Below are 19,584 nucleotides of genomic sequence, written 5' to 3' on the forward strand. Positions count from 1 at the left end.
ATTATTTTTTCTTCTTGTTTTCCTCCTGTTTCGAGATTCCTAAAACACACATTCAACATATTAAAACACCTATTTACAACATGTCCTCAACACACCACATCCACCACCGTCACGATCAATCGATCGATCGCGATTAATTGCACACTTTTCCTGTTTTCATTTTTGCGAACCAAACCAGCTACTGCTTGGGACGGCGACGAACTCCACTTGCACAAATTGTTTGAGTAAATGTGTTTTTTTTTGCCACTATTTGTTTACGTAACTACTGTATACTTACAACTGTTAAGTACTCTTAAACATTAACTTTGTTTACTTATAACTACGTGCCAGCTTGTATTCCACGCGTGACTCGTTTTTCGGGGACGTCGATCAATTCTAAAATCGATAAGCAGTTTCAAATTAAATCAGATTAGACCACTGTCTAGCCAGCGCGAAACTCACCTCCCAATGGTTCGATGAATCATCCGCCGCAGAGCGTGGCTCCTTATCCATGATAACAACACGAGTAATTTATAGTAGTTAACAAACATCAATATTTTCAACAACGGTCGATTTTGCGCGCCCTCGCTCCTGGACCAGGTTTGACGACGAACTTGTTTTTGCGTGATTTCACTAGAAGCGGATGTGCGATGGTGGATGAACGATGCGATGCGTGCGGGTTCAAAGCCGGCTCCGTTACCCTTAAGCCCGGCACGGCAGTAGGACTTCCGTGGCCGGAGAGGCCTCCAGTCAGTAGGACAGCGCCGAGGCGGACCGCGAGCCAACAGTAAAGTCCTTGTACTGCGAGAATACTGAAATCTGAAACATTGGGAAAATAATATGTCATTCTTGGAAATTGAGCAAAATTAAGATTTTTAAAAATTGAAAAACATTGAGAAACATATGTATCGTCAACTAGGGCGATACTGCGCTGCATTTATTGTTGTGTCTGTTCTATCCGAAACTAGTCAAAAATATCCAAATATTGTGCAGTATCTTGTAATATGGCATCTTTGCCTAAGTTGACGTTTCCATATCAAAAGTAAACAAACTACTGCTTATCAACGTATAACTTCTAAACAAATTTTCTAAGTTTGATTGTAGATAACAGCAGTAAGTTCCGTATTTGTTCTAAGCAATTTATCTACCACTCGAATTCAGAGTGGGAATGTTAAACTGATTTTGATCGAACGCGGAAAATTTTCTTGAAATAATTCGTTGGCTTTGAACTGTCAAAAATTGATCGCGGTAAATACTTTTCAAACACACTTTTTTGTGTGACACATTCAATGATTTTCAAACTATTAAAATGCTTATCCACCCTTTTCTCATATTGCTTCCAGGGAGAATGAATCCTCATCACTTATCCCACAAAATTTGACCGACCGATAAGTTTGATATTTAAAATAAAGAATCAGTTCTATCGTTATTCCGATAATTCTATCGGCGATCATTTTTTCGATGATGACGGACGGTAACTTATATTTAATATTTTTCTAAAATTTACTTAAACCAACCAAATTATGTTGAATTTTCAAGCATCCTCTTAGTAAATATATTTGATTATATGGTAAGTTTCAAAGTATAAATACAAAAAAACACACAAAACACAGTATTTTTTAAAAGTATTCAAATTTTAAAAATTCGATTTGAAATTTTGAATTATTTTAACTGTTTCAGAGTTTTTTGAATTATTTACTCAAATTTTCACAAAATATCGTATTTTCTCGAAAATACTCAAATTTTTATGATTCGCAATATGGGTAGCAAACGATTCGAAATTTCGCATGCATTTTAACTGTTTTAGAGTTTTTTGAATGAAATACTAACATTTTCACGAAATACCACATTTTCTCGAAAATACTCAAATTTTTATAATTCGCATCATGAGCATCAAACGGTTTGAAATTTTTGCATGTATTTTATCTGTTTTAGAGTTTTTGAATGAAGTACTAAAATTTTCACAAAATACCATATTTTGTCGAAATTTTAAATAAAATTTGAGTATTTCATTCAAAGTACTCTAAAACAGTGAAAATGTATGCCAAATTTCGAATCGTTTGATACCCATATTGCAAATTATAAAAAAAATAGTATTTTATAGATAAAATACTGTAATTTTTGTGAAAAAAAATATCATTTCAGGTACAATTTCACATCGTTTAATACCCATATTGCAAATTATGATCATATTGCGCATTATAAAAATTTGATTACCGTATATACGGTATTTTGTGAAAATTTTAGTTTTTCTTTCAAAAAACTCTTAAACAGTGAAAATGAATGCAAAATTTCAAATCGTTTGATACCTATATTGCGAATTAAATTTTTTTTTGAGTATTTTCGGGAAAATACGGTATTTTGTGAAAATTTTAGTTTTTAATTATAACTCTAAAACAGTGAAAATGCATGCAAAATTTCGAATCGTTTGAAACCCATATTGCGAATTATAAAAATTTGAGTATTTTCGAGAAAATATGCTATTTCGTAAAAATTTGAGTATTTCATTCAAAAAACTCTAAAACATGCAAAATTTCGAATCGTTTGATATTCATATCGCGAAATATATATTTTTTTGTATTTTCGAGGAAATACGTTTGTTTGTGAAAATTATAGTACTTCATTCAAAAAACCCTAAAACAGTTAAAATACATGTAAAATTTCGAATCGTTTGATACCCATATTGCAAATTATAAAAAAAAATGAGTATTTTAGATAAAATATGGTATTTTGTGAAAATTTTAGTATTTCATTCAAAATCCCTAAAACAGTGAGAATGCATGCAAAATTTCGAATCGTTTGATAGCCATATTAAAAAAATTCAAAATAAGAATACTTAAAAAAAATCGATATTTTGTGAAAATTTTAGAATTTATGCATTGAAACTTACTACATTAGGCGTCATCCATAAAGTATGTCACGCTCTAGGGGGGGAGGGGGGGTCTGAGCAAGTGTGACATTGCATGTTATAAGTATAGGAAAAGCGTGACAAAGGGGGGGAGGGGGGGTAAATTTTGGCTGATTTTAGCGTGACGTACTTTATGGATGAAGCCATTATCAAAAAACATATTCTAAGCGAATGCATTAAAAAAATTTAACATGATATTGATGGATTAAGACAATTAAAGAACGATTTTAAAAATGAGTTCTAGATTAAATTTTCAAAACAACCTATCCCTCATGGGTTTCCTATGCAGATAGGACCTTTTGAAAATTTAATCGAGAGTTATCGTCCGTAATCTTCAACCAATACCAGACCAATAACAAATTTTGTTTTGATAACATAAACTGTTATTAAACCCTTATGCAAAAATGGATTTTTCAAAATTTCATATCATTTTATGTTATTTTAACAGTATTTGTTATTGAAATGACATGAATTTTGTAATAACCGTCTGCCCGGGAAGTCATATTTTTTATAAATTCAGATTTTTAAGCGGAGATGGCGGTACGAATGCTGCATGCCCGAAATGTCAAATTACTCAGTGTTACCAACATTACAAAAAATTTGTGCCATGGCATGAACCAGATTTTTTTCTAATGTTGTTATCTCTGCGCGATTTTGACATTTCTGGCGTGTACCATTAGTAACGCCATCTTCGCTTTAAAATCTGGATTAACCGGAAATAACCGGAATAGTGTAGGACTCGATTTAGCCTCTGTAACATAATTGAGATTAGCGGCAACGCGCCTATTTTGCTGACTCAACCCGACTGGGAAGATGGATGGAGGTGAGGGCATCACCCCTCTTCCAAAGCACCGATCAATTTCAGAAATAATTTCCTTTTCAGCCCACCTTATCCTTCAACTGTTGACACAGCTGCAGCGCCACCGTAAACAGCACCAGCACCTCGTTCAGCCACGGCACCGAACACTCCGCCTGGCACGAGTCGAACTTCATCGTGCCCTGGAAATTGGTCAGCTGGTACGCCACAAAGATCAACTTGTGGCTCTGGATGTAAAAGCTGATGGCCAGATCTTCCGGCAGGTTCGGCGACAGTGCCTTCATGTTGCGACTCTTCATCAGCTCGTCGATGGGCTTCTTCCGGGGCACCACCAGCGATGTCCGGCCCCGCTGCAACGCCCCCAGAATGTTGCCCAGGATGTGCAGCACCTCGTCCGAGGTCTTAAAGTGGTACGAACCGTCCACATTGTCGATGTGGTTTATTGCTTGCTGAAGATGGTTGGCGGCGTCCTGCACCTGCTGGATCTTCCACGGATAGTCCTGGGTGATTGTGGTCCGCTGGGTTTGCTGCTGCTGCCGTTGGACCTTAAAGTTGATATCCTAAAACACGTAAAACAACCGGTTATAAATACAACTCCTCCATCCAACACAACCCCTGAAAAGATACCAACCGCATGCGTGATGCTGTCCCCGGTCAACGTGACCACGCACTTGAGCTGCTCGGGAGCCGCCGTCAGGATGAACTTGTCCTGCTTCTTGCCCTCGTTCCCGTACAGGGGCACCGGAAACCGGTGCGCACACTCGACCAGGATGGCGTGCAGCTGCTTCAGCACCGAATGAACCTCCTCGTGAAGAACCCACTCAAACTCCACCTGCTGTGGAGGGGAGGAAAACGAAAGGAAAAGCGGTTATGATGAGCAAATAACAAAGTTAGTAGGGTGGATTTGGATTTAGCTGATGAGAGTGGAGCCGGTAGTAAAGTGCGTCAGCCACCATCGACGGTGCCACTAATTGGAATTAGAGTCGGGTCAGCGAGCATCAGCCTGTATTTACTTCTTTTCTTGTATGCTATTTTTTTTTATAGAGTTTCTGTTGTTGTGGACTGTCTTGAAGTCCGTAGATATTTTATCAGCAATTTTCTGTTAAACCTTCAACCGTGGCACTTAACACATATTGATGCCCCTGTGCTCTCTTATGCTAACTAGATAGGAATCCCAGCAAGCTTAGTACAAGAGAGCACAGAGGCATCGATATGTGAACAATAAAGATCGCTAACGGAACTGCCTCAAAATAGGTTAAGTAAAGTAAAAGGTTCATTAGTTTTATCAGAAGTGATGAAAGTTAAGTTTTAAATTGAGAAAGAAATACCAGTGAAACCTAAATAAAGTGAAACATTCGTGATTATAATCAGCTATTCCGTAAAAATTTAACAGAAGACAGCAGAAACCAAAAGCTCTGATTAATGTATGCATTAGTCAGCAAGTAAAATCAATACAACTATCGCGGCAGCATAGTGTGGTCGATTGTAGGTCAAACACCTTTCTCTCTCTCAATGTCTGCTCACTTGACTGGGCATGAATGATATCGGCCGTTTGCAAAAAAAAAAAAAAAACGAAAGACATATCAATTTCAACTCAGAGGTCGAATGTATCAGCACCATATCGTGCAAATGTGGCCAGTCACCGTGGAAAGGATGCATGGTGGCAAACAAAAAATGATTGCGTAAACTTTTGCTCCTGCTACGGGCTTCCTCTGATAGGCCACTGGAAGAACTAACGAGGCTATCCCATTTAATTTGCTGTGTGCATTAATAATAATGACTAGTCACTACTTTTAGACGGCCCTCGCTACGAGAGGCCGATAAGATTCGCTATCAAAACACGACAAACACAACAATAATAATAATGGAAAAACCACATGAACAAGGTTCCCGTCCCATCACCCACCCACCCTTTTGGAGGCACCAAATCACTCACCAAGTTGACCGCTTCCTCCTTCTCGGTATCGGCCATGATTTTGCGGGCTCGTCGCGACAACGGCTGTGGTGGCCTCCTGCTGGCACTGCTGGCGACACTCTGCCGGAAGCTACTCTGTCGGGAGAAGAGACTGTCCCCGCCTAAACTCTCGGTCACCGTGCTCGACTCGCTGTCCCACGAGACCTGCTGCTGGAACTGCACCTGGTGCCGCTGGTCCAAGGGACTAGTGGCCGCCGGACTCGAGCGACCCTTCCGGCGATGAGTTCTCGGAGGCACTTCCGGAACCTCTGGATCGGCAAAGCTCACCGATGCCTGCTGCGGTTTGGCTCCGTTGGTTTTCTTCCGCGAGTGGGGCTTCGCGAACCAGTTGGAACCGCTGCTGCAAAGAGTTGACCGATAAAGGTCAGAATAAACTCTGGACGGGAAGGAATGTGCAGCCCAAGTTTAATTTTCTGTCTGTCCACCGATCGACCTACACAGAACGAGTGATGTTTTGATGTTTCTTTTCGCATTGATTTTCTTGTTGGCGTTCGCTTTATCGTTCCGTCTCTCTTACGCGCAGCTGCGATGACGGGTGCTTGACAAATGTGTCAAAACAGAAGGAGGAAGCGTTCGAAGCAACGAACGCTAGAGGCACGTTCATGAAACTATACTAATGTTCTTGAATCGACCGTTTGAGTGCTTTTATTTTACTATCTAATCTTTTAAACTATCAATAAACTAAACATAGGTACTTGATATGTATGAATTATCATTTTAGTCTTATTATCTTTGAGCTTTATGATCTCATGCAAACGATTTCACGTTTTAATCTAATCTAATCAAACCATAGCGCCCATCATTTGAAAGGATCCTGGAGATGGCCTTAGGTTAGATTACGCCTAGCCTTCTCCTTGCCATTTATTAACATTTGTAGTGAGCCAATGCATTAGAATGCATTAAAACGTCACACGTTAAAGCGACCAGGCCGACTGCGTAAATTTTACCGCAGAGATGATTCATTAACGCGGGTTGAGTTTGAGCACGGAGTGTTCATACAACAACACAGTTCGACGCTAACTTTGCAATTATCAATTACGCTTCGTGTTTTTGGAAATTGTGCTGTATCCAAACTCATACACACTTAGGGGAAATTCTCATATGTTTAGCAGGTTAAGGATTCGGTCTTGATTCCATCCTATTCGTCGATTTTTACTTTTCAAACAACATTTATTGAAAAACTATTTATGGAAACAAGCGCTTGCTCAGTCCCGACTGATATGCGACAATTAGGCTCTCATTTGAAATTACATGCTGTTATGTTAATAATGCTTTTTACATTTTCTAAAACAACCACAATAAAAAAAACTATCTTAATCCATCAATGTGTCCATCCTCACTCTTTTCCAACAATGGGTGATATGTTATATGATGGGTTTGGACACAAATTTCGACTTTTTTTTTTTTTTTAGTTCCACACATTTCACTCAAATTATAGACAGTGCATTTAAGTAAGATCCGGATATTTGAGGAAACACTTTTTTATACATAACTGTTCAATAGCGATGTATTATATATTTTTCGAAAGGTTTTGTGTTCCGGTAAGTTGTAAGTATTGATGAAGACTATTCAAAAAAAAATATAGGTACACGGATTTTTCATATTTTTAAAATTAACTTTTTTTTACAAAATAATCAATTTCCCCTAAATCCGTATTTTTATTTTTTTATTTTTTTTTTTCAAATGTTTTTGGGGACAAAACCCCGCATTTTTAATCCATTCAGAAGTATGGACCAAAATTTTGCCGACGACTTATGAATTTTTTTAAACAGCGATATTTGTAAAAAAAATAATTCTTGTACTTCAAATTTTTTGCCTTCATTTTTTTATGTAAAATTGAACCGTTTTCAATATATAGCCAGTCAAAGTTAAATTTTGTCCGAAAAATTCCGTTTTTTTTCTATTTTTTTAAAATAGTGTCCATAAAATATTTTTTTCCAAAAGTTCTGAAAATTTCCTACAATTTCGTCTAAGTAACATTGAAGATTGGACCCCTGGTTGCTGAGATACAGCGGATAAAAAAATTGAAAAATCTGGCAAAGTATTGATGAAAAATCTGGCAGACAAAAACTTAACAATTCTGAATGGTAAAGGTGAGGGAGGATATGAATTGATTCAAAAATTTGTAGAATTCAGATGGTTTAACTGATTTTATGACCACAAAACTGTTGTGTTTACATCTTCTTTTTGAAAAACACGTTCTATTGTTATTTGATTTTTAATTAAATACGTTAAATTTAATCAAAAATTTGTTTATAATGAGCAAACGGTGAAAAATCTGGCAAAATCTGTCAATATCTGGCACAGAGAAGGCTAACTCATTATTCTGGCTGACACTTAAAAATCTGGCATTCCCAGATTTATCTGGCAACCTAGCAACCCTGCAAGAAATAACTGGACGATGCAGCTCGATAGTAATCGGCACTGTTTGTTTCTGGATAAAAGGTCCGAATTTTAGAATAATTCCAGCCTGGGAATAATAAGTATGTTTTTCTTGTGGGTAGCAAATTCTATACTTCTCCGTCCATTTCTGAATCGCCTTTCCGGAACGTGCCAGGTCAAGACGAAACATCATGCTGTCATAGCTGTAGATTGCCAGACGATCTTGTACATTGGCGTAAGCGGGTTCCATTACTAAGCAAGGGGGTTTAATAAGGTTGTTATCGAAATCCATATTGTTTGAGGATTTGGATGAATTAGCAGGTTCGTAAACATCCGCAAAAAGGAACGACACTGTTGAGCTTTGGCCCTCCAACAATTCATGAAAGCTCATTGTCCGTGCTTGGGATCCGGAACCGAACTAAGCTACTCTTAGCTGTAGACATCAACAGTACCATCCTAATAACCCCACACAGTCGCATGGTTCTTGTACCACTTCCTTTTCTGAACTGGTTTAATGGAAAAGCTGATTGCACTCTTTTATCGAAAGTCTTTCGCCTTCCGTTATAAGTTGTTTGCATTGTTTTGTAAGAAATGATTTGGATATGAAACGGACATTATTTATGAATTTCTTTGTCGTCTAATCTAGAATGCACAGTAAAAACTTGTGTAAATTTGGAAGGTGTAATTTTGGAAGGTGTAATTTTGGAAGGTTGAACATTACCTTTTTTATGATGTAATTTTACCTCAATTTAGACTAACAAAGCGACATTACCACAGAATAGTGGTAAAATTATACATTTTTCTAACATAAAAGATGTACTCATTCCCAGATGTAATATTACCACGATGTTTTTTTATCTGTGTGGATTGATGCGATATAATACCGCCATTGATTGGAATTAAAGAATGAGTAAGGGTAGAAAATATCTTCTTAGAACTAGGTCACCACAAATTTACTGATTAGTTTACTTATGATTACACAACTCTGCATGTTTGAATATGCTGTCAGTAAACACTTCAGTTGTGTTAAGGTATGATAGATTTGGGCGCCTTGAACACGCTCCAATCGACAGAATTGAATTTTAGTGAATTTCATGCCATTAAATAAAATTGAAAGTTAAGTTGAGCAGTTTTTATAGTTTAACGAATTCGGTCCGTGGCCATAAATAAAAAGGTGTCTTATAAATGCAAGAGGACTTTTTCTTCAAAAACCCACGTGAGAAAACAAACAATACTCAAGATTCATCGTTGCTTATCAATCGCGGGGACACTTGTTTGAAACGTTCTGTTTTCGTTTGCTTCTTTTCTTATCATCGGTTTCGGTTAGGTCACTTGAACCACTTCTCGATTGATGGAAGCCGCCTTGGTGAACAAACAGTATTGCTTTCCCTGCGTTTACAAATATTACTTAATACGAGTGCACTTACAATTTTAGCATTTTTGGAGTAGCGTGATCCACTTTTAACGGTTCACCCGGGGATCACCTTCAATGGGAACACGAATCACTCCAATTTTGTGTACTTCCTCCGAGATAGCTGTCTGCTAATCGCTCAAATTTATAGCAACGCAAAACCGATAATTTACTGAATCAACAAATATTCACTAAACGGTTCTCCCCCGAGAGAGCTGGACCATGTGCTGTGCTGTACGTGGATAAATACACTTGGAACTCACATCCATCAGAGCCGGCAACCATCACTGGACTGACAGACCAAATATACCGATCGTACACACGGTAGACTTTGTATACATCTGACTGCTTCCGATAAGAGCAATTCAGCAAATCTCCAAAAGTATGTTCGTGTGTCCCACACCTGACTGTCTTGTGTGAGACACGGTGGGTCATCCTTGACCCTGAACCCTTGATCATCCTTAGGCTAATTCTTTCATTTTGTTGAACAAAATTTAAAAAAATATCTCAATTTTTTTATGAAATACCCAATTTAAGCCCACCGTGATCCCCACGTACAATACAGTTTCGAAGTTCCTATACGTACGTTCTAAGAGTTTCGTTGTCTGTCACAGTCAACGGCAGTCTCTTATCGGTCGAGCGTTTCCAATCAATTAGAAAACAATAATTTGAGTGGAAGCAGCAGGTAGGCAACGTGATCATTAGCAGTAGCAGCAGTTCGGAAGTTGTGCGTCTACAATCGCTTTTTAAAGTTCCAACCCAAGCGCATATGGACCAACACGTGACTACTAGTGCCGGTTCCGTTCGATTCGTCAGCGTTTCGTCAAGACCGACGCAGATAAGATGATCAGCTGACAGATAAAGGCCCGAGAGGTTAACGGAATGGTAATCCATTGCAAATCCACATCTAGGCTTAGTTGTTGATTCTAATATTATAAATAAGCGTTTACTTTTTTTGTGTCTGCCAATTTGAGAAAAAAATTATGACTGTTCTACTGACGGAGAAGCTTCTAGGCTCAGGCACACAATTAACACCTCATAAAACAACGGTTTTAATTTCGCGGAAAAAACACGTTTGACCAGATGGTTCCACCATTCGAGCCGTGCGAATGCAGTTAATCAAGCGGGAAGAGCATCAATCTAGAACTAGTGTCTAGAACTGCCTTTATGATTAATTGCACATATTTGTCGTGGAAACATTGGATTATTAGAAGCAATACTATTTTTTTTTGTTTATGCTTCAGATAGTTTTGAATGTCAAAATTTGCTTGTTAAACATATTGAGTTCAAAAACTGATAGACCACAATGTATTTATTTAGTAATAAATTTAAAAACTAAAAACTAAAAACTAAAAACTAAAAACTAAAAACTAAAAACTAAAAACTAAAAACTAAAAACTAAAAACTAAAAACTAAAAAATAAAAACTAAAAACTAAAAACTAAAAACTAAAAACTAAAAACTAAAAACTAAAAACTAAAAACTAAAAACTAAAAACTAAAAACTAAAAACTAAAAACTAAAAACTAAAAACTAAAAACTAAAAACTAAAAACTAAAAACTAAAAACTAAAAACTAAAAACTAAAAACTTAAAACTTAAAACTTAAAACTTAAAACTTAAAACTTAAAACTTAAAACTTAAAACTTAAAACTTAAAACTTAAAACTTAAAACTTAAAACTTAAAACTTAAAACTTAAAACTTAAAACTTAAAACTAAAAACTTAAAACTTAAAACTTAAAACTTAAAACTTAAAACTTAAAACTTAAAACTTAAAACTTAAAACTTAAAACTTAAAACTTAAAACTTAAAACTTAAAACTTAAAACTTAAAACTTAAAACTTAAAACTTAAAACTTAAAACTTAAAACTTAAAACTTAAAACTTAAAACTTAAAACTTAAAACTTAAAACTTAAAACTTAAAACTTAAAACTTAAAACTTAAAACTTAAAACTTAAAACTTAAAACTTAAAACTTAAAACTTAAAACTTTAAACTTTAAACTTTAAACTTTAAACTTTAAACTTTAAACTTTAAACTTTAAACTTTAAACTTTAAACTTAAAACTTAAAACTTAAAACTTAAAACTTAAAACTTAAAACTTAAAACTTTAAACTTTAAACTTTAAACTTTAAACTTAAAACTTAAAACTTAAAACTTAAAACTTAAAACTTAAAACTTAAAACTTAAAACTTAAAACTTAAAACTTAAAACTTAAAACTTAAAACTTAAAACTTAAAACTTAAAACTTAAAACTTAAAACTTAAAACTTAAAACTAAAAACAGACAGAAAAATTATGGTTTTTAGGGGAACAGCATCTAATTCCATCGTGCCTCACATGTTGACATATCAGCACTTTGACAGCTCATAAAAAGTGTTTTCAACTAAAATCGACCCCCATATATTTTTTTTTTGTTAAATTGTGATTTTTTTTATAGCATTTTACAAATATTAGTGAAATATAATGCACAGCGTGCCTAAAAGGTATTGTTTCGTTGCAATATACATTTTTGTAAAGCAATTATTGAAAATTTCTGTTACATTTATTATAAAACTTTTTTTTTCTCAAATATTTCGGCCTATATTTTTAAGATGAGGTAAGAGACAGGGCATGAAAGCACTTGAAAATAGGGGATTATGGTAGAAAGGGTCAAAGCCGACAAAAAAAATCTTTTTAAGACGTTGAAAAAGTCACATCAAAATGGCTAACCGCCAATTCCAAACTTTTCAGCCCTTGTATCAAAAAGAAGGTATTACTTTTCAGTTTTGTTAGTTTGTTTTTTGAATAAGTAGGCTGTTTCGTCATTCGAGAATTATAGGAAATGTTTGAAGTTCCACAATGAACATCGATTTTCATTCAAACAAACATTTTCCATTTTTAAATTCCAACATCAAAACCAAGTTGAACTACATCTAGACTATACTAAGGTCTGCGTGATAGATCATCCCGTGACATAATATCACAAAATAAGACGCTGTAACTTATTAGAAGAGAAGAATGATTTAACCAAGATCATGTCAGTGTTTATGCGGCTAGAAATTTCAAGCCGGACAGGTTATAAATTATGTAAATGCGCACACGCGCAACAATTTTCTCGATTTTTCTTGTCTTTTATGTGTGTCTAAGAAAAACTGTAATTTAATCTTTTTAATGCGTACCATTTTGTTTTTCTTTGCGGTAAACAAGGGGTTATTTTTGTACGATTGTATTATTATTGGCGAGACCATTTTTTTGCATCGCGCAGACATTAAGTCGCGAGAGGAAGGAACGTTGTAGACTTTCGCCGGATTGGTTGTTGTTGACAAACAGCACAAATGAAGGTGGCACCTCTTCATCCTTTCTTATTTCAGGGTAAGCCAGTTACAAACAACCTGTTGTGTACACAAAGCAGAAGCTTTTGAGTGATTTTATGAATGAAAAAGAAGCAGGATTTTGAGGTCATTCAAGCTGAGAATGGCGTCCAGATTTTTCACAGACTAGCATCATCACTAGTTTAAGAACTGAGCGAGGTATTAAAAGTGTGCACTGTCCACTTAAGTCACTTCCAGTGGCATCTTCAAGGGGGTAACGGAAAAATATAATATTTATTTGAGACAGATTTTAACAACTTTTTTTTTGCAATAAACTTTCCGTGCACAACCCAAAAAGGGTGATCCCCCCTTGAAAAGAAAAGAATAGCTGCTCCGGTGATGATTTATCTGCTGTTTCCCCCTGTGAAAAGTGGATCGCCACCCCCGCAACGAACTTCGTACACACACACACGTGAATCGCGCGACAGACAGTGTTAAATGCAGTCTGACATGGATACTGCACCAATGGCCTCCGGACACTCGATCAGTGGGCAGTACGGGTTTCCCGGGGTGTCATTTTCGCGGTTGTTGGCGCGAAAATTGCACCGATGCGTCCAATGTCCAAATTAATAAAGGGTGCCTGGTGAATTGTTTACGATGAACAAACTGTGCAACAGTTGGCAAAAGTACTCAAAATGTTGATTTGGGATAGTTGACAGAATAACTTGAAGGTTTTTTTGCATGCTGAATAATTTTTTTTTTTTGATATTTTGGATTAATTTTTAAATTAATAATTTATGACGCAAAAAGATTTTCAAAAGAAATCCAAAGTTATTTTCTCAATTTTAAGAAAATTTATTAGAAATGCATAGTGGTCCAGATCACAAAATTAAGTGAAAATTTGAATTTCCGAAAAATGGTAAAATGTTTAAGCTCTTGTCTCTTCAGAAGAGTTGTTGCAAACGGGAAGGTGAGCAATTCTCTACGAAATCGCCTATTGTTATTGTTTTTTTTTATTTGGCTTAAAACATTGTGGGGGCCTTCCCTATCACCAAAGAAGCCATTTTGTGTCATTGGTTCACCCATACAAATCTCCATACAATTTTGGCAGCTGTTCATACAAAAATGGTACGTAAATATTTGAAAATCTGTAACTTTTCATGGAATTTTTTGATTGATTTGGTGTCTTCGGCAAAGTTGTAGGTATTGATGAGGACTATTAAGAAAAAATAGGTATAAGGTAAAAAAAATGGTGATTTTTTAATTAACTTTTTTTCACAAAAAATAAATTTTCCAAAATCCGGATTTTATTTTGAAATTTGTTTATATGTTTAAGGGGTTTGTCCCCTGAACCCCGCATCTTTTAAGCCATTCAGAAGTATGGACCAAAATTTTGCCGACGAGTTATAATTTTTTTTAACAGTGATTTTTGTAAAAAAATAAAATCTTTTCATAAAATTTGTTGATTTCATTTTTTAATGTAAAATCGAAAAGTAATTACAATGTTTATGATTAAGTGCACCGTTTGCAAAATATAGCCATTCAAAGCAAATTTTTGCCAGTGGCTATCATTATCCATTCCAGTAAATTTGCTTTAAAATTGTCTAAGAGACATTGAAGATTATACCTCTGGTTGCTGAGATACATTCTGAAACATTCGTAAAATTTTCCGATCTCTTCGAAAAAGAAAATTAATTTTTTTTAGTCAAGACTAACATTTCAAAAGGGCCAAACATTCAATATTACGCCCTTTTGAAATGATATTCATGATTAATACTTTTTTTAAATATTGCAAAGTACTTTAATTTTTTTACAAAAATCACTATTTTAAATAAAAAGATCATAACTCGTCGGCAAAATTTTGGTCCATACTTCTGAATGGCTTACAAGATGCGGCTTTTTTCCCTAAATCATATAAAAAAATAAAAAAAATATAGATTTGGAAAATTGAATTTTTGTGAAAAAAAATTAAATTAAAAAAAATATTTTTTTTCCATGAACCTATTTTTTTAAGTCTTCATCAATACCTACAACTTTGCCGAAAAAACCAAATCATTCAAAAAATCCTTGAAAAGTTAGATTTTCGAATAATTACGTACCATTTTTGTATGAACAGCTGCCAAAGTAATTGTATGGAGATTTGTACCAATACTAATGACACAAAATGGCTTCTTTGGTGATAGGTTTGAGCCAAATCAAAAAATGGTCGAAGTCAGCCGATTTCGTAGAGAATTGCTCCAGTAGTCCAGATCGCAAAATTAAGTGAAAATTTGAATTTCCGAAAAATGGTAAAATTTTGGAGCTTTGCTAACTTTTGGCATGGTTAAAATTAAAGTGGTTCATGATAAGGGTGTTTAGAAAATTAAACCTTTCCTAAATATTTTTGATATTTCTATCCTAAATTTTTTTTGAGCCATTACAAACTACATTTTCAAAATTTCCATGAAAATAGAAGTTTAATCAACTGAAAATAATCTCAAATGCATTTTTCTGCATTGAAATTCCAATATACAATAACGCAAAAAAAAAATCGCGAAAGATAAAATATTCGTCAATCATTAGATATTTTGAAAACTAATGAATGCAAAACAACTGGACAGGTGTAGAATGCATTTTAAAACACTTTTTGTCTTCCTCACCTTACTGAGGAAAGGCTATAAAATCACTTGAAAAATGAACTTCTTAATTCGACCTCGTAGACCCACCTTCACGTATACCTATCGACTCAGAATCATGTTCTGAGCAAATGTCTGTGTGGATATGTGTAGGTGGGTGGACAAAAAAAAATGTCACTCGATTATCTCCGGACTGGATGAACGGATTTTGACCGTATGAGTCTCATTCGATCCGTCTTGGGTTCCCATAGGTCTCTATTTAAAATCAGCAAGTTTAGTTAAGTACTTCAAAAGTTATGCTAAAAAACGACTTTGGCGTATGTCCGGAAGATTGTAAAAAAGGTGGTTTTTGCAACTAAACCTTTCATGTTATACATTTTCAGAAAGGTATTAAAAAGACCTTTCCAATGAGCCCAAATTATTGAAGATCTGACAACCCTATCAAAAGTTATTAGCACTTAAGAGTGTGATTTATACACTTTTTGGAGGCCGGATCTCAGATATTTCAAAGCAAATGATGTCCGGGTTTATCATGCGACCTGTCGTTAGTTAGATAATTGAAAGATTTTTCAAGTGAGCCTAAAACATCGAGATATTAGCACTTAAGTGTTATTTATACACTTTTTGGAGGCCGGATTTCAGATATTGTGATAGAAATATTGTCTGAATCTTCCATGCGAATTATCGTTGAATAGGTTTTTTATCAAACCTTGCCGATGAGCCAGAAACATTGAAGGTCTGCGAACCCTATCAAAAGAAATTAGTAATAAAGTTGATTTGTTAAACATGTTAAGGGGGAATGTTGCTATTTTTACTGAATTTATTGAATTTATGAATGTGAGGAAGGCACCAACCACCTAAAGGTAGATTAAGTAACGTTTTCATAAACATTTTGAAACCATGGTTCCTTATTTCAATTTTTATACTATTTTATTTTATAATGATGCTCTAACCAGGCGCAAAAAATTTGGCTTGCGCTTTTACGATATACTTTTTTACATTAAAATGACTGTAACTTTCAACCCTCAATCCAAATTGATTTATTGAAAACAAAAAAAATCATTAATTTTCCCTTAAACAAATCTTATAATGGCTACGTTCAGCAAACTAATATTTGAGGGTTTGCTGTTGATAAAAAATTGATAAAACACTCTTATCGTGAGCCACTCTAATTTTCAAATATGTCCAGGGTTGTCCCTTACCATTTGCAAGCACTTTTTTCAAGGCACCAATGCTCCAAAACTTGGCAATTTTTTGGAAAATCCAATTTTCACCTGATTATGCTATATGGACAAATGTGCAATGGCTTGGACTATTGAGATTTGAGTGGTTCATATTATAAAAATGAACGGGAAACTTTGCCGGTAATAAAATAATAAAATAGAAAATTGGGTAAAATCCATTTTTACAACTAAATGTGTTCTAAATTTATATTGTAGGGCATTTGGGGTTTGATATATTTTTACAAACTTATTGGACAATTTCCTATAAAATAAAACCAGAAGAAAGTATATTGGACTTGGAACTGCAAAGATTTCTGTTGACTATCTATGAATGAACGATCTGTTCCAGTTTAGTCTAAACCAGTGAAGGTTGAAATAAACCCAAAGTCTTTTTAATGGCCTTATTTAATTTGATATTTTCTTTTTTTTTCTATAGAGCATCAGATTTCAAGCTTTAATTTCTTAAACATCACAGATTTTAGCTTATTTTTCCTAATTTTTTACTAGCAGTTTAAAATACTCAGTTCCATGATCATTTCAGAAAAAAGCCAGATGGAAAAATCTGCCAGGCCTCTATTATTAGCATCTGTAACAAGAGACTTGTTTCAAGATGCTGGTTGATGGCGGTTGGCTGAGAACGGTATAATCCTCCAACGCAGCGTCAGCTTGACCTCCCCCGATCGTTTGCCATCTTATGATACCCGGTTCACAGACAATGAGACAAATTGTTTTTTTTTCATTAAAATTATACTAAAATTAAAAGTTAACCACATTAATTTATCTTAAGTAGAACTATAACCTAAGATGACAAAAAAAATGTTAGTCCTTTTGTCAAATCTCGCAAATTTTACTACTTTCTAACCTGCTGTTGCGGGGGGAAAGTTGCCGGTTGTTCGTTAAATGTATAAATAATGTCCACGATGAAAAGTGGAATCGCATGTTGTTGGTTTTCGACCTGGTAGGAAATGTGTTCACAATTCGGTGGACAAAGATTTGCCAGCCATGGAACCAGTAATGGGCAGATTTGTTAGCAAAAAAAATGCGATTTTTAATTGGTGCCAAACGGTTAACCGGTGTTTCAATTATTTGCCGCGAATTTTGAACATAATTTTCGTTTTAAGCATTTCCGAATGCTCTAAGAAACGCGTTCGCACTTTGTTGCATTTTTGAAATCGGCTATAACGGCCTTGTTTTTGATGTAAACAATATTCTCAAATTTATTCAACCGGCGTTTGTTTAAAAATAGTCCATTGTCCGACAAAAGATAATATTTTACCCGTAAACACCCGCCCCGAAATTGTTGTTTCGTGCATCAACAATAACAGAAAACAAGAACAATAAACGTTATCTGCAAAAAGAAACAGGAGACGAGCCCCAGATTTTCAGGAAAATTCTCAATGTTGTCGACTCGGGGAGGGTGCAAAACGCTCTTGCAGTTCATGGCACCGATGTGGAACGGGGCAAATAAAAAGATTAAATTAATGATGTTTTTGTGAATTGTTGACGATTTTCGGCGCACTATGCAGGGAATGCAAATTTATTTGATTTTTTTTCTCTAGATTTTTATAAATTGAACAACAAATCAGAGAGTGATTTTCAACGGACTTTGCAAAAGTATTTTGAATTTGGTCATGTTCGAAAGACTATTCGATCTTTTTCCTTTTGTCTTTCGTCTATTCTTTTTTTGACCTTTTGACATTCGACCTTTTGTCCTTTCGACCTTATATCCTTCGACCTTTAGCCGCACATTCAGTGGCGTCATATGCATAAAAAATAAATCTCACAAATCATTGGTAATTTGGCTTGTCACAATAAATTAAAAGCATCGTGTATTCCCATCCTAACTCACATTTTAGCAAACATTGACGCAAGTAGTTTTTGTTAATTTTAGGTCAGGAATAAAAGCAAAGACGTCAGTGCACCCCGAATTAGTTTTTGATCCTTTTGATTCAAGAGAATAGTCAACATTTTTGCTGAAACCACTCGCGTCCCCATGATCAGAATCCGGGTTAATTTTTGAAATTTTAATAGCTATAATTACTCAACATTTTTTGACAACAATCGAGAGCCATTGAAAACAAAAGGAACTTCCCATTATTTTGATAGCTGTCGAGACAAGCATAAACATCTGACAGAAAATATAAAATACTGGTTTTCCCGAGAAGCCACAACCATTAAAAGTGTGGACATTTCAAAAGTGACTTTCCTCAGTACACTACCACGTGACACGACAAGCAAACCTTTGCACTAAATCCACCCACTACCCCGCGGATTGCTCACTCGCTAGCCATCAGTTTAGTTTAACCTCAAATAAGCAGTGTAAATGAATAGAAACCAAATAAAAAAAAACCCCACACCCCGCCACATTGTGTTTATGGCTTGTGAGATGTTTGGTTTTATGGTCGAGGGTGAAAATTTCCCTCGACTTTTCCTACCACAATCGACTATACACACGCGTTTCAGACGGTGGCGGCGATTATTGTCTTGCTGACCGGCATCAAGCAGGAGAAAACGGTGTTATTTTGGAAAATGCCCCCACGTCGCGTGTCCTGCGTGGTGGGTTTTGAGCAAACAATTCAAATGTTTGTATTATGGCCAGCTCACAGCTCGCGGAGGAGAGAGGGGGACACAAGTCAGGATGATTAATGGTGGGAGGTAAAAGGATTTATTCAGTTTATAAATTGGAAAATACATCCTGAGAAGAATGAATGAAGACATGACAGCTGCTAAAGATATGAATAATTGTTAGGAAAAGAAAATATTGCTGATGATTCAAAAAATATAAAAAAAAAACTACTAACTGAATCCTGTGCCTTTTCTCATCATTTTCATCAAGTAACTGTAATATCTCAGAAACAGTAAGTTGTTGAAGGTAGATCCAGAATTCATATTCGAGAAATTGGACGTACAATCATAATTTTCACTGTTTGATGCAAATGAATACTTACTGCGCAATTCTCTTCTTCAGGGCTTTTATTTATTCAA

At 35.2% G+C, this 19,584-nt stretch overlaps 1 protein-coding gene and 1 long non-coding RNA gene across 3 annotated transcripts; one reads left to right on the forward strand and one right to left on the reverse strand.

Annotated features, from left to right (window-relative positions):
- Positions 1–331: 331 nt before the first annotated feature.
- Positions 332–9,768, reverse strand: LOC120432608 (protein rogdi). Of its 2 annotated transcripts, none has more exons than XM_052710300.1 (6): positions 9,489–9,768; positions 5,641–6,016; positions 4,336–4,539; positions 3,776–4,264; positions 442–798; positions 332–375 (listed from the first exon to the last, which is right to left on the reverse strand). In XM_052710300.1, exons 1-5 carry the CDS (start codon positions 9,497–9,499, stop codon positions 730–732), a joined length of 1,149 nt encoding a protein of 382 aa, XP_052566260.1. In that variant the 5' UTR covers positions 9,500–9,768; the 3' UTR covers positions 332–375; positions 442–729. The 2 variants fall into 2 exon arrangements, with proteins under 2 accessions (XP_052566260.1, XP_039453789.1); XM_039597855.2 differs by having other exon boundaries at positions 5,641–6,019.
- A 275-nt stretch (positions 9,769–10,043) lies between these two features.
- LOC128093669 (uncharacterized) lies at positions 10,044–10,357 on the forward strand. Its single transcript, XR_008212674.1, has 2 exons — positions 10,044–10,157; positions 10,225–10,357. It is a non-coding gene; the product is annotated as an uncharacterized LOC128093669 (long non-coding RNA).
- The last annotated feature ends 9,227 nt before the right edge of the window (positions 10,358–19,584 follow it).

This window comes from Culex pipiens, chromosome 3, assembly GCF_016801865.2.
Source record: "Culex pipiens pallens isolate TS chromosome 3, TS_CPP_V2, whole genome shotgun sequence".
NCBI lineage: Eukaryota > Metazoa > Arthropoda > Insecta > Diptera > Culicidae > Culex > Culex pipiens.

Excerpts from the sequence above, each read along its gene's own strand:
- LOC120432608 (XM_039597855.2), bottom strand. Across the intron at positions 4,540-5,640 it reads AGGAGGAAGCGGTCAACTTG|CAGGTGGAGTTTGAGTGGGT; the intron begins GTGAGTGATTTG and ends TCCCCTCCACAG. Across the intron at positions 799-3,775 it reads GTCAACAGTTGAAGGATAAG|ATTTCAGTATTCTCGCAGTA; the intron begins GTGGGCTGAAAA and ends CCAATGTTTCAG.